The 18,793-nt window shown below is 38.7% G+C and overlaps 1 protein-coding gene across 2 annotated transcripts in view; it reads left to right on the plus strand.

Moving 5' to 3' along the window:
* ENOSF1 (enolase superfamily member 1) overlaps positions 1 to 18,337 on the plus strand; it is a 46,936-nt gene extending 28,599 nt beyond the window's left edge. For both annotated transcript variants that reach the window (XM_072604339.1, XM_072604340.1), the window contains 8 exons: positions 725 to 759; positions 6,957 to 7,044; positions 8,763 to 8,897; positions 10,558 to 10,599; positions 11,550 to 11,679; positions 12,186 to 12,285; positions 14,727 to 14,808; positions 17,742 to 18,337. In XM_072604339.1, the coding sequence (XP_072460440.1) occupies positions 725 to 759; positions 6,957 to 7,044; positions 8,763 to 8,897; positions 10,558 to 10,599; positions 11,550 to 11,679; positions 12,186 to 12,285; positions 14,727 to 14,808; positions 17,742 to 17,843 (714 nt within the window). In that variant the 3' untranslated portion in view covers positions 17,844 to 18,337. The remainder of the gene's footprint in view (positions 1 to 724; positions 760 to 6,956; positions 7,045 to 8,762; positions 8,898 to 10,557; positions 10,600 to 11,549; positions 11,680 to 12,185; positions 12,286 to 14,726; positions 14,809 to 17,741) is intronic.
* Positions 18,338 to 18,793: the final 456 nt, after the last annotated feature.

Raw genomic sequence — 18,793 nt, forward strand, 5'->3', positions numbered from 1 at the left:
AAAGTCCAGGGTAGCTTAAGTGATTTGCCTGAGAAGTCACAGGTAGCAAGCATCAGAGGTGAGATTTAAACCCAAATCCTTTGAAGCCAGAGCCAGTGTACTTTCTGCTGCCTAGACATAGACTACTGTGTTGTCCACTTTTCATAATCATTTTGGAACTTGATAAGAAAAATAATATACACATGGAGGCCTCTCAAGTTGTATTTTATACATGGATTATTATTTGAAACTGGATAGCAGTGTACTCCCAACGATTAAAAACATTTAGCTTTCAGATCTTGTCTACCCCTCTGGATCTCCATCTCTTTCCTGTCAAGTATATGGCTAATGCAGGTAGATCCCAAAAGAATAAGCACTTGGGATTTTCATTTCATATTTAATAGAGGTATATATGTTACAGAATCTCCTTCTATTAAAGAGTATTAATGAATTTTTTTTCCTTCTAAGAATGCTTTGATGACTAATAAAATGAAACCTATCAAGAGATTAGGGGACTCCATAAATACAAAGAATTACTTTATGTTAGCCAGGCAACCAGAGTTTAAGCAAAATGTAGCATACTCCTCTACTGTAAGCCATAAACACCAAGTATGTTACATCCAGAAAAGAAATGACTTAGGTATTTATTACAGCAAGGACAGCCATGTGAATAAATATTTCCCAGTTGTAGGGTATTCTGTTGATCAGTGTGTAATACCAGAATTACATCTCTTTTTCTCCTCAGTTATGCACTGAAGCACTCAAGGAGGGCTGGACAAGGTACGTTGTTTCAGCGTAATAGTGGACTTTACTCTTCCCTGGTAAGGAGCAAGAGAACTATGTCAGAAGCCTGAGGACTGATAGTTAAAAATCAAACACACTCCCTAAAACACTCCTTCTGCTTTGGAATTTGATAAGTATGAGATAACTCTCAGAAGGATTACCTCCAACAAGGATTTGAGCAACACCCAGTAAGAGCTTCCTAATTCTAGAAAGTGGAGTGGTTAGAATCAGTCTCTTTTGTAAGTTTTATAGTTGTTTCATTTTCACATTGCAAACATTTTCAGATTGTGTCCCACCCTGTGACAGCAGCAATTAGCAATTAAGCAAAGCTAACAATACAGTGGCCTACTCTGAAAGTAGCCTCTCTGTCCTCTCTTTTTAATGAACAGATATCTGTTTACTCCTCCCATTTCATTAATCCCCTGGAAAAAGAAAAATAAATTCATGGTAAAAATATGCACAATGAAGCAAAATAAATTCCCTCCTAGACTATATATGTGTGTGTGTGTGTGTGTGTGTGTGTGTGTCTGTGTGTGTGTCTGTGTCTGTCTATGTCTATGTATGCAGCTAAGTGGTACAATGGATACAGTGCCAGGCCTGGAATCATGAAGACTTGAATTCAAATCTGGCCTCAGACACTTAAAAGCTGTGTGACCCTGGACAAGTCACTTAACCCTGTTTGCCTCAATTTCCTCATCTGTAAAATTGGCTGGAGAAGGAAATGGCAAACCATTCCATATCTTTACCCAGAAAACTCCAAAAAGGATCACGAACAGTTGGGCACAATTGAAACAACTGAACCAACCAATAACGTGTGTGTGTGTGTGTGTGTGTGTGTGTGTGTGTGTGTGTATAAAATCTTTTTTTAAATTTTTATTTAGTTTCAGTGTTCTACAATCACTGCCATATAACTTAGATTATTATTTTTCCCTACCTCCCCCCTCCCTCCCTGAGACGGCATACAATTCTGTATGGGTTCTACTCAAACATTCTTATTAAATGCATTTTCACTATAGTCATGCTGTGTAGAAGAATTAAATTGAATGGGAGAAATCATATAACAAACCAAAACTTAATACACTGTGTGTGTGTAATCTTGGTCTGCACCCTAAATCCATTACTGCTCTGTCAGGAGGTGGATAAAGAGCATGTATCAGTACTGACCCTCTGGATGGTGCTTGTTCTTCATTTTCACAGTTTTCAAAATTGTTTATCTTAACAGTGTTATCTAGTTCTGTTTGTTTTATTTATCAGTTTTTAAAAGTCTTCAAAAGTATTCATTCAGTAATCTTGATGTTACACTATAACCTATTCTGACTTTTCTTCCTTCACTTTGCTTCAGCAGTTTGGCAACTACTTCATTTTATTTGTGATATTGTGATTTAAGGGTATTCCCTCCAATTATCCATAGCTTCTCATTCTGTGTAGTTTTTGTCCATGGTCCTGCTAAAAATCTGCTATAGGAGCCTTCCTTCAGACACTTTCATGTAGGAGCTGTCTAATCAATTATCTCTCTCTATTTCTACTTGCCTAACACATCTTTGTGATGGATGAAATCCTTTATGATGATTCTTCATGCAGTTCTTCATTGGTGTTGTCTTGCTGCCTACTCTTAGGCACTAAGTACCTCTCCAGTCCCCCAGGGAACCAGCTCCTTTAATTAGTTTGTTTGTGGTATTCCATCATCCATCACTATCACTGGAAAACTTTTTGCTCTTAAAAAGATATGTCTGTATTTCAGAGAGAAACTTAGGGGTCATTACCATCTCTGTACAATTTCTCCAGAGCAATCCAATTGACTCTTCACTTCAGTTCTGGACCTATTTCATTGTCCATTTGCGCTGACTGTTCGAGAATATACGTGCTAATAACTCTAGACTGCCTGTCCAGCTACATTCTTGTAGTCTGGACAGTCGGCACTTTCATTCCTTTGGTTTTTCCTGTATGGATAATGAGGTTGAATTCTTGAATGACTATCATTAGTGTAGAAGGCACTGTTGTGGCCTAGAGCTTGACACAATTGACACAATTGACACAAAGACATCTACCTGGAAGACTTCACTGTCTGCAGACAAATCTTCTGATGGATACTTAACCTCCAGGATAGTGATGAATACATGTGGCTAGCATGTTTCCTGTCTGAACAAAATTATTCCTATCGTTACATCTTTTAAAGAATCTTCTACAATTTTGATATAGGTATGAGAGATTTCCTGGTTAAAGAAGAGGCTTTTAATGAGACATTTTTACTTAATCAAGTGATTTTTTTAATAGTTAAAAATAGTAAATTTTCTACACCTTTCAGTCAGTTGGATGACTGTAATAATGTAATCTACTGTGGAATGTGTTTTTTGCATAAAACTTTAGAATCCTGCCCTACACTCACCCTGGGGTCTGAACAGCCAAGGCAGCCAGCTCTTCTCCTCATGGTACTGAAGAGTATCTCCACTCTTGGTTGCTTAGCCAAGGCTACAGCCCAGTCCTGGACTTAGTGAGAGGCTGAACTTCCCAGACTGTAACCTGGCACGATGTTTGTAGATCTGGCCTAAGGCCTTTGATACTGTTAGTCATGAGGGCTTAATGGAAAATTATATCACAATTTTGTTGCCCAGAGAAGTTCATCAGCATTGTATGTCAATTTCATGACAGCATGCTTGTCCGGATTCTGGATAATGGACAATGCTCCTGTGCCTTCCCATTCACCAACGGAGTGAAACAGGGTTGCTTGCTTGCTTCCGTGCTTTTTAGCATGATGCTTTCAGCCATGTTGTCAAATATTTTCCATGAAGATGAGCATGGCATCAAGGTCAGCTACCTCACTGATGGTAAATTCTTCAGCTTGAAAAGCCAAGACCAAAGTAGAGGGAGTGTTGGTGCACAATTTTCTGTTTGCAGATGATTGTGCACTCAATGCAGCCTCTGAAGCTGAGATGCAACAAAGTATGGATCAGTTCTCTGCTGCCTGTGCTAATTTTGACCTAACAATTAATACCAAGAAAACACAGGTGCTCCATAAGCCATCACCACACCATCCATATGTTATGGCAAATGGAGAAGTTTTAAATGCAGCATTCAAATTTTTTTTTTTTTTAATCAGGACAAAGGAAGGGACAGTGAACTTCAAAGTGGCTTTGTGGAGCTATTCAATTAGTAACTGAGTAACATAAGTCTTCTTACCCAAACCTATAATGCTTCCCGGCTTGCTAATTAATACCTTCTGACCCCACTGATCATTTGCTCATTTCCAAGAGGGTCATGAAGTGTCCTGGACTTTGGAGCAAACTGAGAACAAAGACCACATGATGATAACCAAAAGAGAAAAAAAACAAACCTCTGAGTTAGCTACTCAGAACTAAACACCACAGTTCTCAGTATGGTTTAAAATAGCATCAGCTTTTTTGACTGCCTCATCACACTGTTGTCTTATTTTGAGCTTGTAGTCCACTGAAACTGTCAAATAGGATATAAATCATTGTCCACCATACTCCTCACTATCCAGTATTTGTCCAGTTTTTTTGTTGTTTTTTTTTAACGAGTGTAGGAATTGATACTTGCTATTTCATTTAAATTAGACTTGGCTGATCATTTTATAGCCTGTCAGAATTTTTTTGAATTATCTCAAATTTCTCTCCTCAACTTCTATGACCCAGCTAAACTGATCTGTTTGTCATATCCCCAGACATGTACCTTGTCCCTAGTTTTTTAAATCCATGTCTTTATGCTGTTCCCAGAGCCCTCAACTTACTTTTCTTTTCCTTGTTGAATTTCTACTCATGTTTAAAAGCCTGATACCAAAGCCATGACCAGGACGGCTTACTGATTGCCCTCCCCAGCAATCACCTTTCCCTCAATTGAATCTCACATTTCCTTTGGGCTCTTTTCCATTAAAAATAAAAGTTGGATGACATGATCTCTGCAGTCCTTTCCAGCTCTTAATTAAATGAACACAATACTACAAATGTAATTTGACCAACTCAGAGTACAGGAGGACTTTGACCTCCCCTGATCAGGACTCTAAACTTATTATTAACTATCAGCAACTAGGTGGCACAGTGGATAGAGTGTTAGACCTGGAATCAGGAAGTGCTTAATCTGAATCCCACCTCAAATAGCTATGTGATGATGGGCAAGTCACTTAGCCTCTACCTGACTCAGTTTCTTCATGGGTACGATGGTAATAATAGTACCTACCTACCAGGGTCATTGTGAGGATCAAATAAGATAATATTTATAAAAACGTTATGTAAATCTTAAAGCAATATGTAAACAATATGATTGTTATTATTAACTCAGCCCAAGACTTTTTTTTATAAGATAGATCACTGTTGGATTGACATTGACCTTGTGATCATCTCAAATTCTCAAGTGCTGTTTTTTTGTATGAGTTGCAATCAATTTACTTATCTCCTTAATTAAAGCATTGGTAAGTAAGGTTAGGAAAACTTGGTGAATTGTGACTAGTTATCTAGAGAAGAGAGAGTTAGGAAAGATCTTCAAGTATCCAGCAGATTACATCCCAAGACTTAAATGGCTGCTTTCTGTTTACTGATAGAGGCCAGAGCATACCTATGAGCCACAGGGGAAATCATAGTCACAGAAAGATGACTGGAGAAAGTTAGGCCTGAGCCCAGAACATATGAGGAAATAATATCAAGCTTTGTAAATAGCCACAGATGCGACTGTTAGCCAACAAGCAAGCAGTCTTTGCTCAGATCACATCATAGAAAAGCTTGGTCAGTGATAGAAAATAGTTTTGAGTGTCATATACAAACATGGTACTCAGACACAAGGGATGAAAATAGGATTCTGTCTTGAAAACTGAAAAAGAAATGCTGAGACATTGGGGACATCTCAGTTCTCTGTTATCCTTTCACTTCTTAACTCCCTGTGGTTGACTTCCTGTTACCATTACTCAAACTACCAAAGTTACCAATGATTTCTTAATTGCCAAATCTAATATCTTCTTCTCCGTTCTCATTCTTTTTGATCTCTGAAGCATTGATACTGTTGACCACCCATTTTTTCTTGACAGTGTCTCCCTTACAGGTTTTTGTGACCCTGCTCTTAATCACATTATCCCCTTCTCTACCTCACCACTACTTCTCACTTCCCTTGGCTCATTCATCATCCAAATCATGCCTACCAGCTATGGGTATATACTGTGGCTCTGTTGTATCTCCTTGTCTCTTTCTTGGTAACCTCATCAGCTTCCATGGGTGCAGTTATTATCTCTGTGCCAATGATTCCTAAATCTATGTGTCTAGCTCTTGCCACTTTCACATCACAACAGTCTATTGGACATTTTCAACGAATGTCCTGTAGACAGCTCAAACTCAACATGTCCAAAACAGAAATAATCATCTTTTCCCTAAAACCCACTTCTCTTCCTAATTTCACAATTACTGTTGAAGGTACCACCATACTTCCCGTTAGCCAGGTTTAAAACTTCATTATCACCCTCAGTTCTGCCTTTTCTCTCATCCCATATATCCAATCAGTTGTTAAATTTCCTGTCTCTACATATCTCCTCTATGTCTACGCTACTCTCACAGCTACCAGCCTGATTCAGGCCCTCTCATCTCTACTATGCAACGCCTCCTATTTAATCTTTCTACCTTAAACCTTCTCCCCCTCCAAGCTCTGTATTCCTAGTGTTTAGCAACAATGCTGGCACAGAGTAAACTTTTAATAAATGTTTGTTGGTAGGTTGATTACAGAAAGGTTGTTAGACTTTGGAATGCATATTTGTGTTTTCTCTGGGCTCTAATTAGAGAGCTTATAGACTTTGCTTATTTGTAAGCCTTTAAAAGTCAGGTAGAATGCTTTAGAAACTAAAGCGTTGTATCAATATGACTTGTTAGTTTAGGTTATAGTTTAAATCATATGGCTGCAATAACATCCCTTCCAATCTGAGTTACCAACAATTTTATTTCTTTTGCAAGTGCAGTAAATAAATGATGATAATACTAAAGATCCTATTTATCTAGTATCTCCTTGAGCCAGCCAGTAATTTGTAGCTACTGCTTGTCAGCACTAAGTGATTCATTTAAGTTCTCTTGGAAAAGAACTGAAGGTTATTGAGAAATTGATATCTGTGAATTATAGGCAGATGTGATTGTTTCTGTAGAAAATTCTCTTCATTTTGTCATGTTTTGTGGAGAGATCTAAACTTCAAAACCAAATGTATTTTTTAGGTTTAAAGTAAAAGTTGGTGCTGATCTTGAAGATGACATTCGTAGATGCAGACTTATAAGAGATATGATTGGGCCTGAAAAGATTTTGGTAAATAGCTTCTTAAATATACAGCTTTGAATACGTAAGTTTACTTACCTGAGGAACAACTAGTATTAAGAATTGGGGGTTTATGGTAAGGTAGATAAACTGTTTAAAAAAAATTGGAGGAGTGAGACAGGGGTAGATAGAGAAATTATAGATCTGTAATCTACAGAATCTGTATAGAGAATGTATAGGCTTATATATTCTATAAGGATGCAAGTAAAATATGATACTAAAGCCTCTAATTCTTTGTCCCTTTCTGTCTTAATCTTAGCTAGTATTTACATATTTTTGAGCAAAACCTTCTCCTTTCAGCATATCAGTTCATTTACCCAAACAGGAATAGTTATTCCATATTCCTGACATTTGAAACTACCAACTTCCTTGGTTGGTATGTAATGGTGAGCCAACTTCAAGCAAAGAACATTAAAGAACACTGGCTGAGATGACAAGTGTTTTTGTTTTACCCATGTGTGTTTTGATTATATAACATCTACAGAATGTTTTTTAGAAAGTAGATGAAGTCACTGAGATTTTTTTCCCACTAAAGTTTAAGGCCTGCTACATAGTTCAGATTGGCTGTTTTGTACTAGTATTTTTATATATATTTGGGGTCCGTACATGTGGTTTTAGTGGTGTGGAAAACTCTCAGGATGGAAATTTCCTCCACCAATCTGGGTCAGAAACTTTAACCTATAGTTTTAGAGAGCTGCCAAAGGTTTTGGGAAAATTAAGTGGCTTGCCCACAATAAGAAATGTGAATAGGTATCCAAGGCAAGACTTGAACCCATTTCCTCCAGCCTTGTAGCCATTATGCCGCTATCATCGGTAAGAGTGTGAGATAAGAAAATACTATCACCCTGTCTTATCACCTTATATTAAATTTACAGTATATTACACAACATACAATACAACGTACAATGTCTGGTAATTTTTAACAAGTTTAATAATTAGTAAAGCTTAAAACTGTTAAGACTTTTAGGATGCCCTATATATGTCTTTCTGACCTCATTGTCATGCAGGATCCCAAATAATTTTTGTTATCTTATTCTGAGAATTATAAACACTAAAATTCCATAAACTGCTAAATATCAGCTCTATAGAAGAGTTCAGTACAGCAGAAGATGGTATTGTCTATAGCATGTTAACGGCAAATAGAATAGGGACTTTTAAAGGCAATGTTCAAATCAGAAATTTATGAGAAGGGCAGATAGGTGGCTCAGTAGGTAGAGGGAGTCGGTAGGACCTGAATTCAAATCTGGCTTCAGATTCTTGACAATAGTTGTATGACTCTGGACAAGTCACTTAACCCCAATTGCCTCACCAAAAAGAAAGGAAATTGGCCAAAACACCAGGTCTGGCTAAAGTCTTCATGGGAAGTGTCCTCACCTCTTCTTAAGATCATACATCATTAGAGATCCAGTTCGCATATCTCCAGAAGGCAGTTTTTAATGCAAAAACTGGCTGTGAAAGCTCTGGGTGTCTTCGCTTCTCTTTGACTCACTAAATTATGCCTGCATGTTGTGCTTCATAGGTAGGCAGTGTTTTGCCCATCGTTCGTTCAACGACTTCTTAGGCAGTCAGTTCATTCATGTTCAGCAGCTTCTGTACAGTCAACATTGCTTTCCTTAGCTTAGGAATACAGTTAGCATGTGTGTTTTAAAGTTTAAAATCCAAACACCTGGATAAATGTAGAATGATGAATGAATTCTCATTCCCTTTAGATGGTGGATGCCAACCAGCGATGGGACGTGCCAGAAGCAGTGGAGTGGATGTTACAGTTGGCTGAATTTAAGCCTCTGTGGATTGAGGAGCCGACCTCCCCCGATGACGTTCTTGGACATGCCACCATCTCTAAGGTAGAAGTGTTGTCTTTCTTCTTTAACAGGTGGTCATTATAGATATTGAAATTCTTTTATTTCTTTGGTTTTCTACTTTTCCTGATGAAGAATTAAAAGAAGTAACTTCTAGCAATGACTAAGTTTAAAGATTTCACATCCTTTTATTCTCTTCTGATGTTTAGTAACTTCCTTGGAGTTCACCTCCTCCCCCCAGACAGTAGCCTTATAATTCTGGGCAAGTCACTTAACCTCTCTAGCCTCAGTTTCCTTATCTATAAAGTGAAGGAATTGGATTCAGTGACATCTAGGATCCTTTCTAGCTCTAAAACTTAGGATACTGTGAATTAATTTTTAAGGAACGGCTAAAGTTTTTCCAGAGATTAACTACAATAAATCTTACATAATTATGGAAATACTGACTGTGATTTATTTTATTCACCCAAACATAAGAAAATGTGGAATATCATAATGGGTCTGGGAAGTGTTTGAAATGCCCCAGTTGAGGAATGGGGGCAGCGAGGTGGCACAGTGGATACATAGTGCTAGGCCTGGAGTCAGGAAGACTTATTTTTCTGAGTCCAATTCAAGCCTTAGATTTCCTCATTTGCAAAATGAGCTGGAGAAGTCAATGGCACAGCACTACTCTGTCTCTGCCAAGAAAATTCCAAATTGGGCCACAGAGTCAGACACAACTGAAAAGACCGAACAGTCTAGGAATAGCTTTCTGTTTTATAAATTGGTCAGGTATTATTGAGTACCCAGCACTGAGCTTTGTTTTACAAAGGAAATCTCAGAGATGATAGCAACTCTCAAAAAGTTTAATGATCTAGCTGGCTTAGCAAAACTTGCATGCATGAAATTCTTACAGACAATCAAGAAAAGTAAGCAAGAATTTAGTAAGCATCTACTATACCTCAGCTATTGTGGTAGGGGCTAGGGATTCGAAGACAAGATATGAAATAATCTCAATGAGTTTTCATTCTTTTGAAGGAGATAATTTGTATAAAAGTATGTGTGACAAGATTTCCAGGTTGACTACCGCATATTGTAAAAGCCAGCACTCTGACACACACAGGAGTGTTATTATACAGAATACATACTAAATGGATACAAGATAATTGGGGAGAATGGGTACTAAGAATTGAGTGGATCAGAAAAAGACATGTAGAATTGAGTCTTAAAGATATTCTGTGAAAGAGAGATTCTGTGAGGCAGAAGTGAAAAACAAGAATATGCTAGGCATTTCAGATGGGAGAAATTATCATCTTCTGAGAGTGTAGATGGGGGAAGGATTTGAGGTTTATGGGAAGAAAGTTTTGAGTAAACATTATATTGTATTAGGGAGACCAGGAGAGATGAGTAAAAGGGTTGGCAGGTAGTAACAAAGGCCAGGCTGAAGCAGGTATTCAGCAGTGAGGCAGAGCTGCTGATTATATTGGACATTTTTGTTTGCCCTTTTTCCCTCCCCCTTTTACACTATAAGCTCCTTGAGGACAAGGATTGTCTTTTGCCACATGTTTTTTGATGGATTAGTATTTCCCCTAACATTCTTTAATTGCATTCAGTTTACAGTATGTGAACAAAAATGTTCCCTTCAGCCATAAATATTTTTAAATTTTCAGAATTACAGTTTAGAAACTTATGAAAATTACACCTCATTTTATGTCTTTTTTTTTAGGCCTTAGCCCCATTAGGAATTGGTGTTGCAACAGGAGAACAGGTAAGTGCTCAGCACTGCATCCCTGCCAACAGTTCTTGACCATTTGCTGACAGTGTCCTACTGTAGCCTCCTCTCAAGAGGTTGTCATGTTTTAGAAATTTCTATAACATTTAGAATTGGAATCATTTCAGAACCATTGTGGAGGCTGATTTAGCACCTGGCATAGAGCGAGTGATGAATAAATGTTTATTGACTGAAGTAAAATGTCAGAAATGTGTGCATCACCACAATTCAGATGACTAAGTGTATATTTTTCCTCTCTTACACATCTAATCACTACCAAAAAAAAATTTTAAGCTCTTGATGCAAGCCGATAAATTTACATTTTGTCATTTTAAGGAAGCCAACTTCTGAACTGAATCAATATTGTAAATTTATGTTCTTTTTCTGTGCTTATAAATTAAATACATCTGCCTGCCAAAATCTGCTCTAGTCATCTTGAAGAGCCTGCTGAGAAGGAAGTCATGGAAACTCAGAGCAGGGCCAGGACCAGGAAGATGGATCTTGACTAAGGGAGCAGATTCACAGCCCTCCCCCACAAAAGGAGACTTAGTACCTTGCCCAGGTCATTTGTGAATTCTGTGCTGTCTGTTGCTCAGGGCTTTCTTTCATCATAATTCATTTTGATGTTTCACTTTATCTCCGACCTGCCAAGAGCCATGATACGTAGGTGTTTCTTAATGAAAGGAGAATTGGTTTGTTTCTTTCTGATAGTGCAGGCCAATTCACTGACTGAGAAAATTTGTTTAAGAGGGAGCACAGTTCCTACTAATCCCCTTCAGCCAAGTGATCACAAAAGAAAAAGAGAGTCCTGGTCTCACAAAGGACCCAGGGCCTCTGGAATAATGATCTTTCAGCTCCGAATTAACCCTGTTGCCATTTACAAAGATTTTGAAGGTTAAGACCAAGGCTGACTTTTTGTTGGCTTTTATTTTTAATTCTATCTCCAGTGCCACAATAGAGTGATATTTAAACAGCTCCTACAGGCTGGCGCCCTACAGTTTCTCCAGATTGACAGCTGCAGACTGGGAAGTGTCAATGAGAATCTCTCTGTGTTACTGATGGCCAAAAAATTTCAAAGTAAGGGTTTGGGAGAAGTTGAAAACCAATCAGTCCTTTTTCCCTGAGTAGAAGTTAGCAGATAACCCTGTAATTCCTTCCACTGTGCTTATTTTTTAATTCATATGTAAGTGCTGGTCCTATGATGGATTACATGTCTGCTGTTTGAAGACTAATTTGGCCATTGGCAGTGAATTTATTGGCTACAGCAGCTTTGGAAGTCCATCTATTAAATTATAGGGGGATTGTTACCCGCAGTGGGGAAAGGACCACTCAGTAAAATGACAGATCCTTCAAGGACAGAAGTGAGTGTATTTTTCTCTTTTGATTTTTGGTGCCACACGGTCTTTAATCTGAAGTATCTGATTTATTAGTCCTGGGATTTTGTTTTCCTAAATACTAATGAATACTAACATCGACAGCCATTCAAAAAATTACAAGTTCATCTTCTAACTTCCAGACTTTTAGCATTTTATTGCAACTTAACGTTCTTCACATTAAATTGGATTTATCTGATTCGCTTTCAGTTCCTGTTTGCCCCCATGCGGGAGGAGTTGGCCTTTGTGAGTTGGTACAGCATTTAATAATATTTGACTATATATCTGTATCTGGAAGCCTTGAAAACAGGTCAGTAATGTACTCTTAAGAATCATAGAAGTTTAATTCTGGAAGGGACCTTAAACAACCTGTTAAGACTGATTTCTACTTACCTAGCATCTCCAACCTGGTCACTTTTTCTTTTCCAGATTTTTTAGATTCAGCTATGGTGACAGTGCTAACTCTTAATCCATGTCTAGTTGTAAATGAGTGAAAGAACAAATGAGAAAAGAATTTAGTGCTTACTGTGGGCAAAGCACTGGGGATACAGAGGGGAAAGCAGGACAGGAGCTACTATCCAGGAGTTCACATTCTAACAGGGAGAGATCACACACATAGACTTCTGCTACAAGTTCCATGGAAGAGCTCAGTGGTCTTTTGGGTGCATTGGCAAAGCAGATGGTAATCTCTTAATGTTCTTTCCATTAACAAAATCATATCCATTTCTGATGTTAAACCACTTAACAGTGGAAGGACTTTGGTTTGGAGAATTTTCTTTTCCTGGGTCTTCAGTAGCAATGGCTACTGCCAAGGAGGTGGGAGCTGCACTCCCTGTAGAGGTGGGTGCCAGCTGAGTCACCCTATAGTTGTTCCCTTAGCGGATGGCTTCAGGGACTGTGCTGAAATCAGTACTTGTGGTCTGGAGATTGCCGCTTGTCCTGAGGCTCTTGGACTGAACTGGTCTAGCCGTGTGATCTTAAGTTAAAGGTTACGTTGGCTCTGATTCCTCACAAAATCAGTAGCAAGTGTCCGTATTTTTTAAGGTTTATAGAGTACTTTCCTCACAGTACTGTGGTAGGTAGTACAAATATCTTCATTTTATAGATGAGGAAACTGAAGATTAGACACAGTAAATGAACTTGTCAGATAACAAAAAAGCACCAGAACCAAGATTTGAGCATGGTCTCCTGATTCCCAAGACCAATGCTCTTTCTGCTATACCATGTAAACTCTCAAAATTATTTAATTTTAGGGTTAAAGGGCTAACTAAACTAATCCCACCCCTTTGTGCAGCACGAATCTTCTCTAAAACATCCCCAACAAAAGCCTGGCTTAGTATCCTCTTAAAGGCCTACACTTAGCCAGACCAGACAGTCAGAAGCTGTGTACCTGAAGCAGGTCTAGGTGTACCCAGCATTGCTGACTCTGATAAACCTTGTCATTGCCAGCTGCCGCACAAGCTTGAATTTTTGTATGGTGATAATGTATTTTATAGTGAACCAAAATTGATCTGCAACTTCTACCTGTTCACTCCTTTAGGGCCAAACTGAATAAATCTAATTCTTCCCCAGAGACAGTTCTCTACTTAGCCAGGGGAAATGAGAGTATGAATTCATCAGTGAACAACTCTCTCTCCCAATTTATTCTGTAGGTTTGTAACTTCATTGATTATATACCTAGAACTTAGACCAAACCCCTCATTTTACAGGTGAGGAAGTAAAGAGGTTAAATTCAAGTTTGCACAGGTAGTAATGGAGAGAGCAAGGTAATGAGATATTGTATGTAATTCGTACATAGAATGTTGGACTTGAGTTAGGAAAACAAGTTCAAATCCTGCTTTAGATACTGACCCTGGGCAACTCATTGAACCTTTAAGCCTCAGTTTCCTCATCAGGTTAATAATAGTGCCTACTTCATGGGATTATTGTGAGGATGAAATGAGATAATATATGGAAAGTACTTTGTGAACCCTAAATTCCAGTTATTATTATTAATGCTTATGGAACCACAGAACTAAGAGCTCTAAGGGGCCTTTGAAAACTCATCTTACAGGAGTACGAACTGGCAGAGCCAGGATTTCACGTTAAGAGCTCTTTCCATTCTAACAAACTGTCTTGTAAACAGTGTACTTTTCACAGGGACTTAATAGAGGCCTTTCTGTGGAATATCAAGGCCCCTTTGAGAAATATGGCCTCCTTGCTGTGCTGATGCCGGTCACCCATTAATACTGGAGACCCTAAGCCCTGCTGTTGGTGGTTAGGGCAATTAATAGTTGATTAAGTGGATTTGAAACAAGATCACTATTTGAAGCTTACTGAAGCATTAATATCATGTAATTTCCTAAATCATTTCTCTTCCATTAGGCTTCCATCCCTTTCACTATAACTCCTTCCTGGAATTGAAGGTGGGGAAGGGGTGAGCTCCCATACATATAACATCCTGCTGCTTGAGGGTGCTATCTCAGGCTAGTATAGAAAGAGCCCCAGAGAAGACTGAACCAATGGGCCAAAAAGGAACCTTCAGTGGCCCTCTGGGAATTCTAATCCAGGTCCTGTACCTCCTAGGAATCACACACAGTGCCCAATTGCTCCCAGTTGGATAATACTTTGAAAAAAATCTAAAAGCATTTTCAAAGACCATCAGACATCATTCTGAGCAGTGTGGCATGCTGTTCCTTCCTCTTAGAAAATTAACAGGATTGGCTTTACCTAATTTATGCACTAATATCCCAATTTACTTTTTTTTTCTAGGATGTGTGAATATGTAGCTCATCTGCATGAACACTTCAAGTATCCTGTAGTAATCAAAAATGCCTCTTACATGCCTCCTAAGGTAGGCTGAGGACAGTTTCTGTAACGTGTATCTAAGATATAGCAAGTAGTCTAAATGAATTCTCTCAGCCCTCTCTTATGTATTTAACAGTGCCTACCCTGGCTCCTATTACCTGAAGACTAAGTGTGAGAACCCCAGGGTTCCCTGGTACCCTTAAAGGGAACTTGAGGGTATCTAGTCTCTGCCATTAGCTCAAGCCCCTACCAGTTATATTCTTTTGGGGGGGTCTACTGCATCTTAGTTCCATTTAATCACTTAGATTACCTTTAACTGAAGAATATTTACTCTGTAGGTACAATAAAGACATACAAATATCCCCCCTGCAAACCTGGGGGTGGGGGGAGTAACATAATCCCCTACTATACCACCTTAGTTCCTCGGGATGGGATTTAACTTGGTTCCTATGTAGCACAGTCCCACCAGATCCAGAATCCAAAACCTGACTTGGGCCTGAGTCCCAAGTACCCAGGCTTCCATGATAGGTTGACAGCAACATTTGGCCTGGAATCCTGCCTCGAAAGTCACTTTGGCTCAAGCTATGTGGCTACCAGAGGAGATTGCAACACCTGTGCCTAAAAGAGGACAAACAAAACAGAACCCCAAGCTTAATTCTTGGGGCCACAGAGCCTAGAAGGGACAGGGGGCAAGATAGCCCTTTATCCCACCCAGCTCAGTTCATGGAACTTGTGCTGTGGGTGAACAGGACCTTCAACCCCTTGGGTACTGCTGGAAAGAAACTCTGAGAGTCTGGTAATTTGAAAGATGCACCAGTAGGGTCTGTTCCCACCCATTTGGTAGGGGAGTTCAAAAAATATCCTCTTTGAAAAGCAGGTTCCTGGCATATCCCACATAGGTGACCTGGGCATACACATGTATAGTTGTTGGAGGTTGAGAGAGTGGGAGGTGGGCAATGTATGATTTTGTTGGTATAGGCAATCTTTACTAATGCAGAACCATAACTCTTGTGAGAGTTGTCTTTTTATAAAATTGCCTGCAGACATTAACAATAAGAAGTTAAGTGACTGGCTCCAGGTCACAGCCAGAATGTTATCAGAAGCAGCATTTAAATTCAGATTTTCCTGTGTCAGGGACCAGCTCTTTTGTCTATTACAACATGCTGCTTTTCTTGTGTGGAATTATATTAATTAAATTACTTGTTAACCTGGGTTAAAACTGAAAAAGAGCCAGATAGGAGGTTTGCAGACTTTGATGATATCTGATCATCCCCCAACACATAGACTGGTAGGCAGGTAGATAGATAGATAGATAGATAGATAGATAGATAGATAGATAGATAGATAGATAAATTCAAATTGGATAAAGGACTTTGCATTTCATCCCTTGGGTGACAGGTGAAATTTTGTTGATTTGTTCAATTCTTTAAAAAAAATAATAAAACTAAAACATCATGACTCCGCTGCTGGAAGCATCTTCAACCTCTATGACCAAGAGCCAGAATTGTTCTTTATTCATCAATGTACCAAAAACATACTTTATGAGGGCCAGAATATAGAAGTCAGATGCTTTCTTTTATAAGGTTTCTCTTGTGCTTACATGTTTACAATAGGCTGCTAGATGATACAGAGGGTACAGAGCTGGGCTTGGAATCAGGAAGGCCTGAGTTCAAATGCTTCCTTAGTCACTACAGTGTGACCCTGGGCAAGTCACTCAATCTGTGCCTGTTTTTCTCTTCCATAAAGTGGGGATAACAATAGCACCTACATCCCAGGGTTGTTGTGACATCAGATGAGATACTTGTAAGGAAATGCCAGCTAGCATCATCTCTATTATCACCCAAATCTCTAGGACTAAGACTTTGTAATGAGCTGCAGCCTTACACAACAGACATAAAATAGCTCACGTTCTTTAGCTACTATGTAAGTTTTGATTACCGTGGCTTCAGGACTTCCTTGAACAGGCTTCTCACGAAAGCACTTTAGATACCATTTCTGTTATAATCGTTGGGTGTGAACATCATAGTCTTCAGTCAGAAAGCTTTGAAAGCATTGATGGTTTCAGCTTCTTGAGGATTTTGAACCTGGAGAGGGGAAAGCTCAAGACAAGAGTTTATGCCGTTGTTCTCTTGCCCATCCACATTCGTGGTTAGAGCCGTGAACTTGAAAGTCCGGAAGAGGATTTGAAATCCTGCCTCAGATACTTACCAGTTGTATGTCTTGACAAATAATAATCATAAGAACAGCTAGCATTTACAAAGTGCTTTAATGTTTGCACATTGTCTACATATTTTCTCATCACCTAACCTAGCAACCTCAGTTTACTCATGTTATTACAGTTCAGTCATAGTCATGTCCGACTCTTTGTGACCCCTGTTGGGGTTTTCTTGGCAAAGATACTTGAGTGGTTTGCCATTTCTTTCTCCAATTCTCCTTGCCTATAAAATGACAGGAAACTCAGACAGACCAGGTTAAACTTGCTCAGGGTCATAAACAGCTTAGTAAGTGTCTGAGACCAGATTTTAATTCAGAAAGTTGAGTTTTCCTGATTTCAGGCCTAGTACCCTATCCACTGCTCCACCTAACTGCCCACTAGCTCATCTGTACCATCAGGATAATAGTACCTACAACATGGTTGTTGTGAGGATCAACTGTAAACATTAGCTATTCTTAATCAATTAAATAATTATTAGAGACTATAATTGTTCAGTTTCACCTTCGTAGGCATTAACTATACAGGCCAAGAAAAGTAGGAAGTTTTTCCAAGTTTATCCTTTAGTTCTCAGTTCAGTTTGATGATATTCCACCTTATTTAAAGACTTGGAAGTTGACAAATAAATTCAATTTAAAACATTCATTAAAAAGAGGTCAAGGCAACTCTATTTCTGCGAGTAGCATATCACACTGAGCACAGAAGGCTGACATTTCTGTTCCCTTAAGATAGCACTTCTTAATTAAACTCTGTACTTTTTTTTTAAGGATGCTGGCTATTCCACGGAAATGAAGGAAGAATCTGTAAAGAAGCACCAGTTTCCAGAGGGTGAAATTTGGCAGAAACTCCTGGCTGCTCAGCAAAATTAAGTTCTTAGCCTTACTATGGTTTTTTTCTCTTGTACAGATAAATTTTTAATGAGGGAGAGGGGAGGGAAGCTTTTCTGATTTGACCTATCAAAATAACAGTATTATCCAAATCACCGTCAAGATTTAACCATTCATTTAAATGATCTGAGCCACATTCTTTATATTCTTAAAGAGGAAGCAGACTGTCATGTATGCTAATCCCTTCATGTAGTATTGCAACTCAAGTGACAAATCTACCTTTTAAGTAATGTTATGTCATAATGTGTTATTCTTTTGCCATTCCTACAAATGTAACAACAAAAAGACAAGCCCTGAAATCCCAGGTGTGATGTTTGAAGGGCAGGACAAGAACACAGATATCAAAGGGAGCTTGGGAAATGATAGGAAATTTCCATAGTTGTATTCCCTTTTGTAATATTGATTGCTTGAATTTTATACTAAGAAAAATGCCAACATGTTCTAAAACTCCTTGTGTGGATAAAAGGTCAAGTATATCTTTTGACATTTATTTAGTAGTCCATAAATATATAACTAACTCTACAAGTAGAATAATGGGAGGACAGGGTGGCAAAGGTAATGAAATAATATAGAATTAGACAGTTTTAGAGGTAGAGGTATGATGGGTCCAAGCGAATGTCCTCATTTTACAGATGAGGAAATCAAGGCAGAGTAGCAAACTGACTATCCCAAAGTCAAGTAACTAGTTAGGGGTAGGCAGAATGAGAACCCAAGACCCTGACCTGCTGTCCAGTACAGCACACACAACCTTGATAGTACATAAAAATGAACAGACGTGGGGATGGCTGGGTCCTGGATAGAGAATAGTACTGTGAATTGGATGCTGAGACTTTTACAAAGACAAAAATTAACCTTGCCCTCAAAGTGTTTATATACTTTGAGAGGAAACCACACAGAGAAGTCAAAACAGAACATTTACTTTCAAAGGGGTG

Source organism: Notamacropus eugenii, chromosome 4 (genome assembly GCF_028372415.1).
Source record: "Notamacropus eugenii isolate mMacEug1 chromosome 4, mMacEug1.pri_v2, whole genome shotgun sequence".
In the NCBI taxonomy this organism is placed as follows: Eukaryota; Metazoa; Chordata; class Mammalia; order Diprotodontia; family Macropodidae; genus Notamacropus; species Notamacropus eugenii.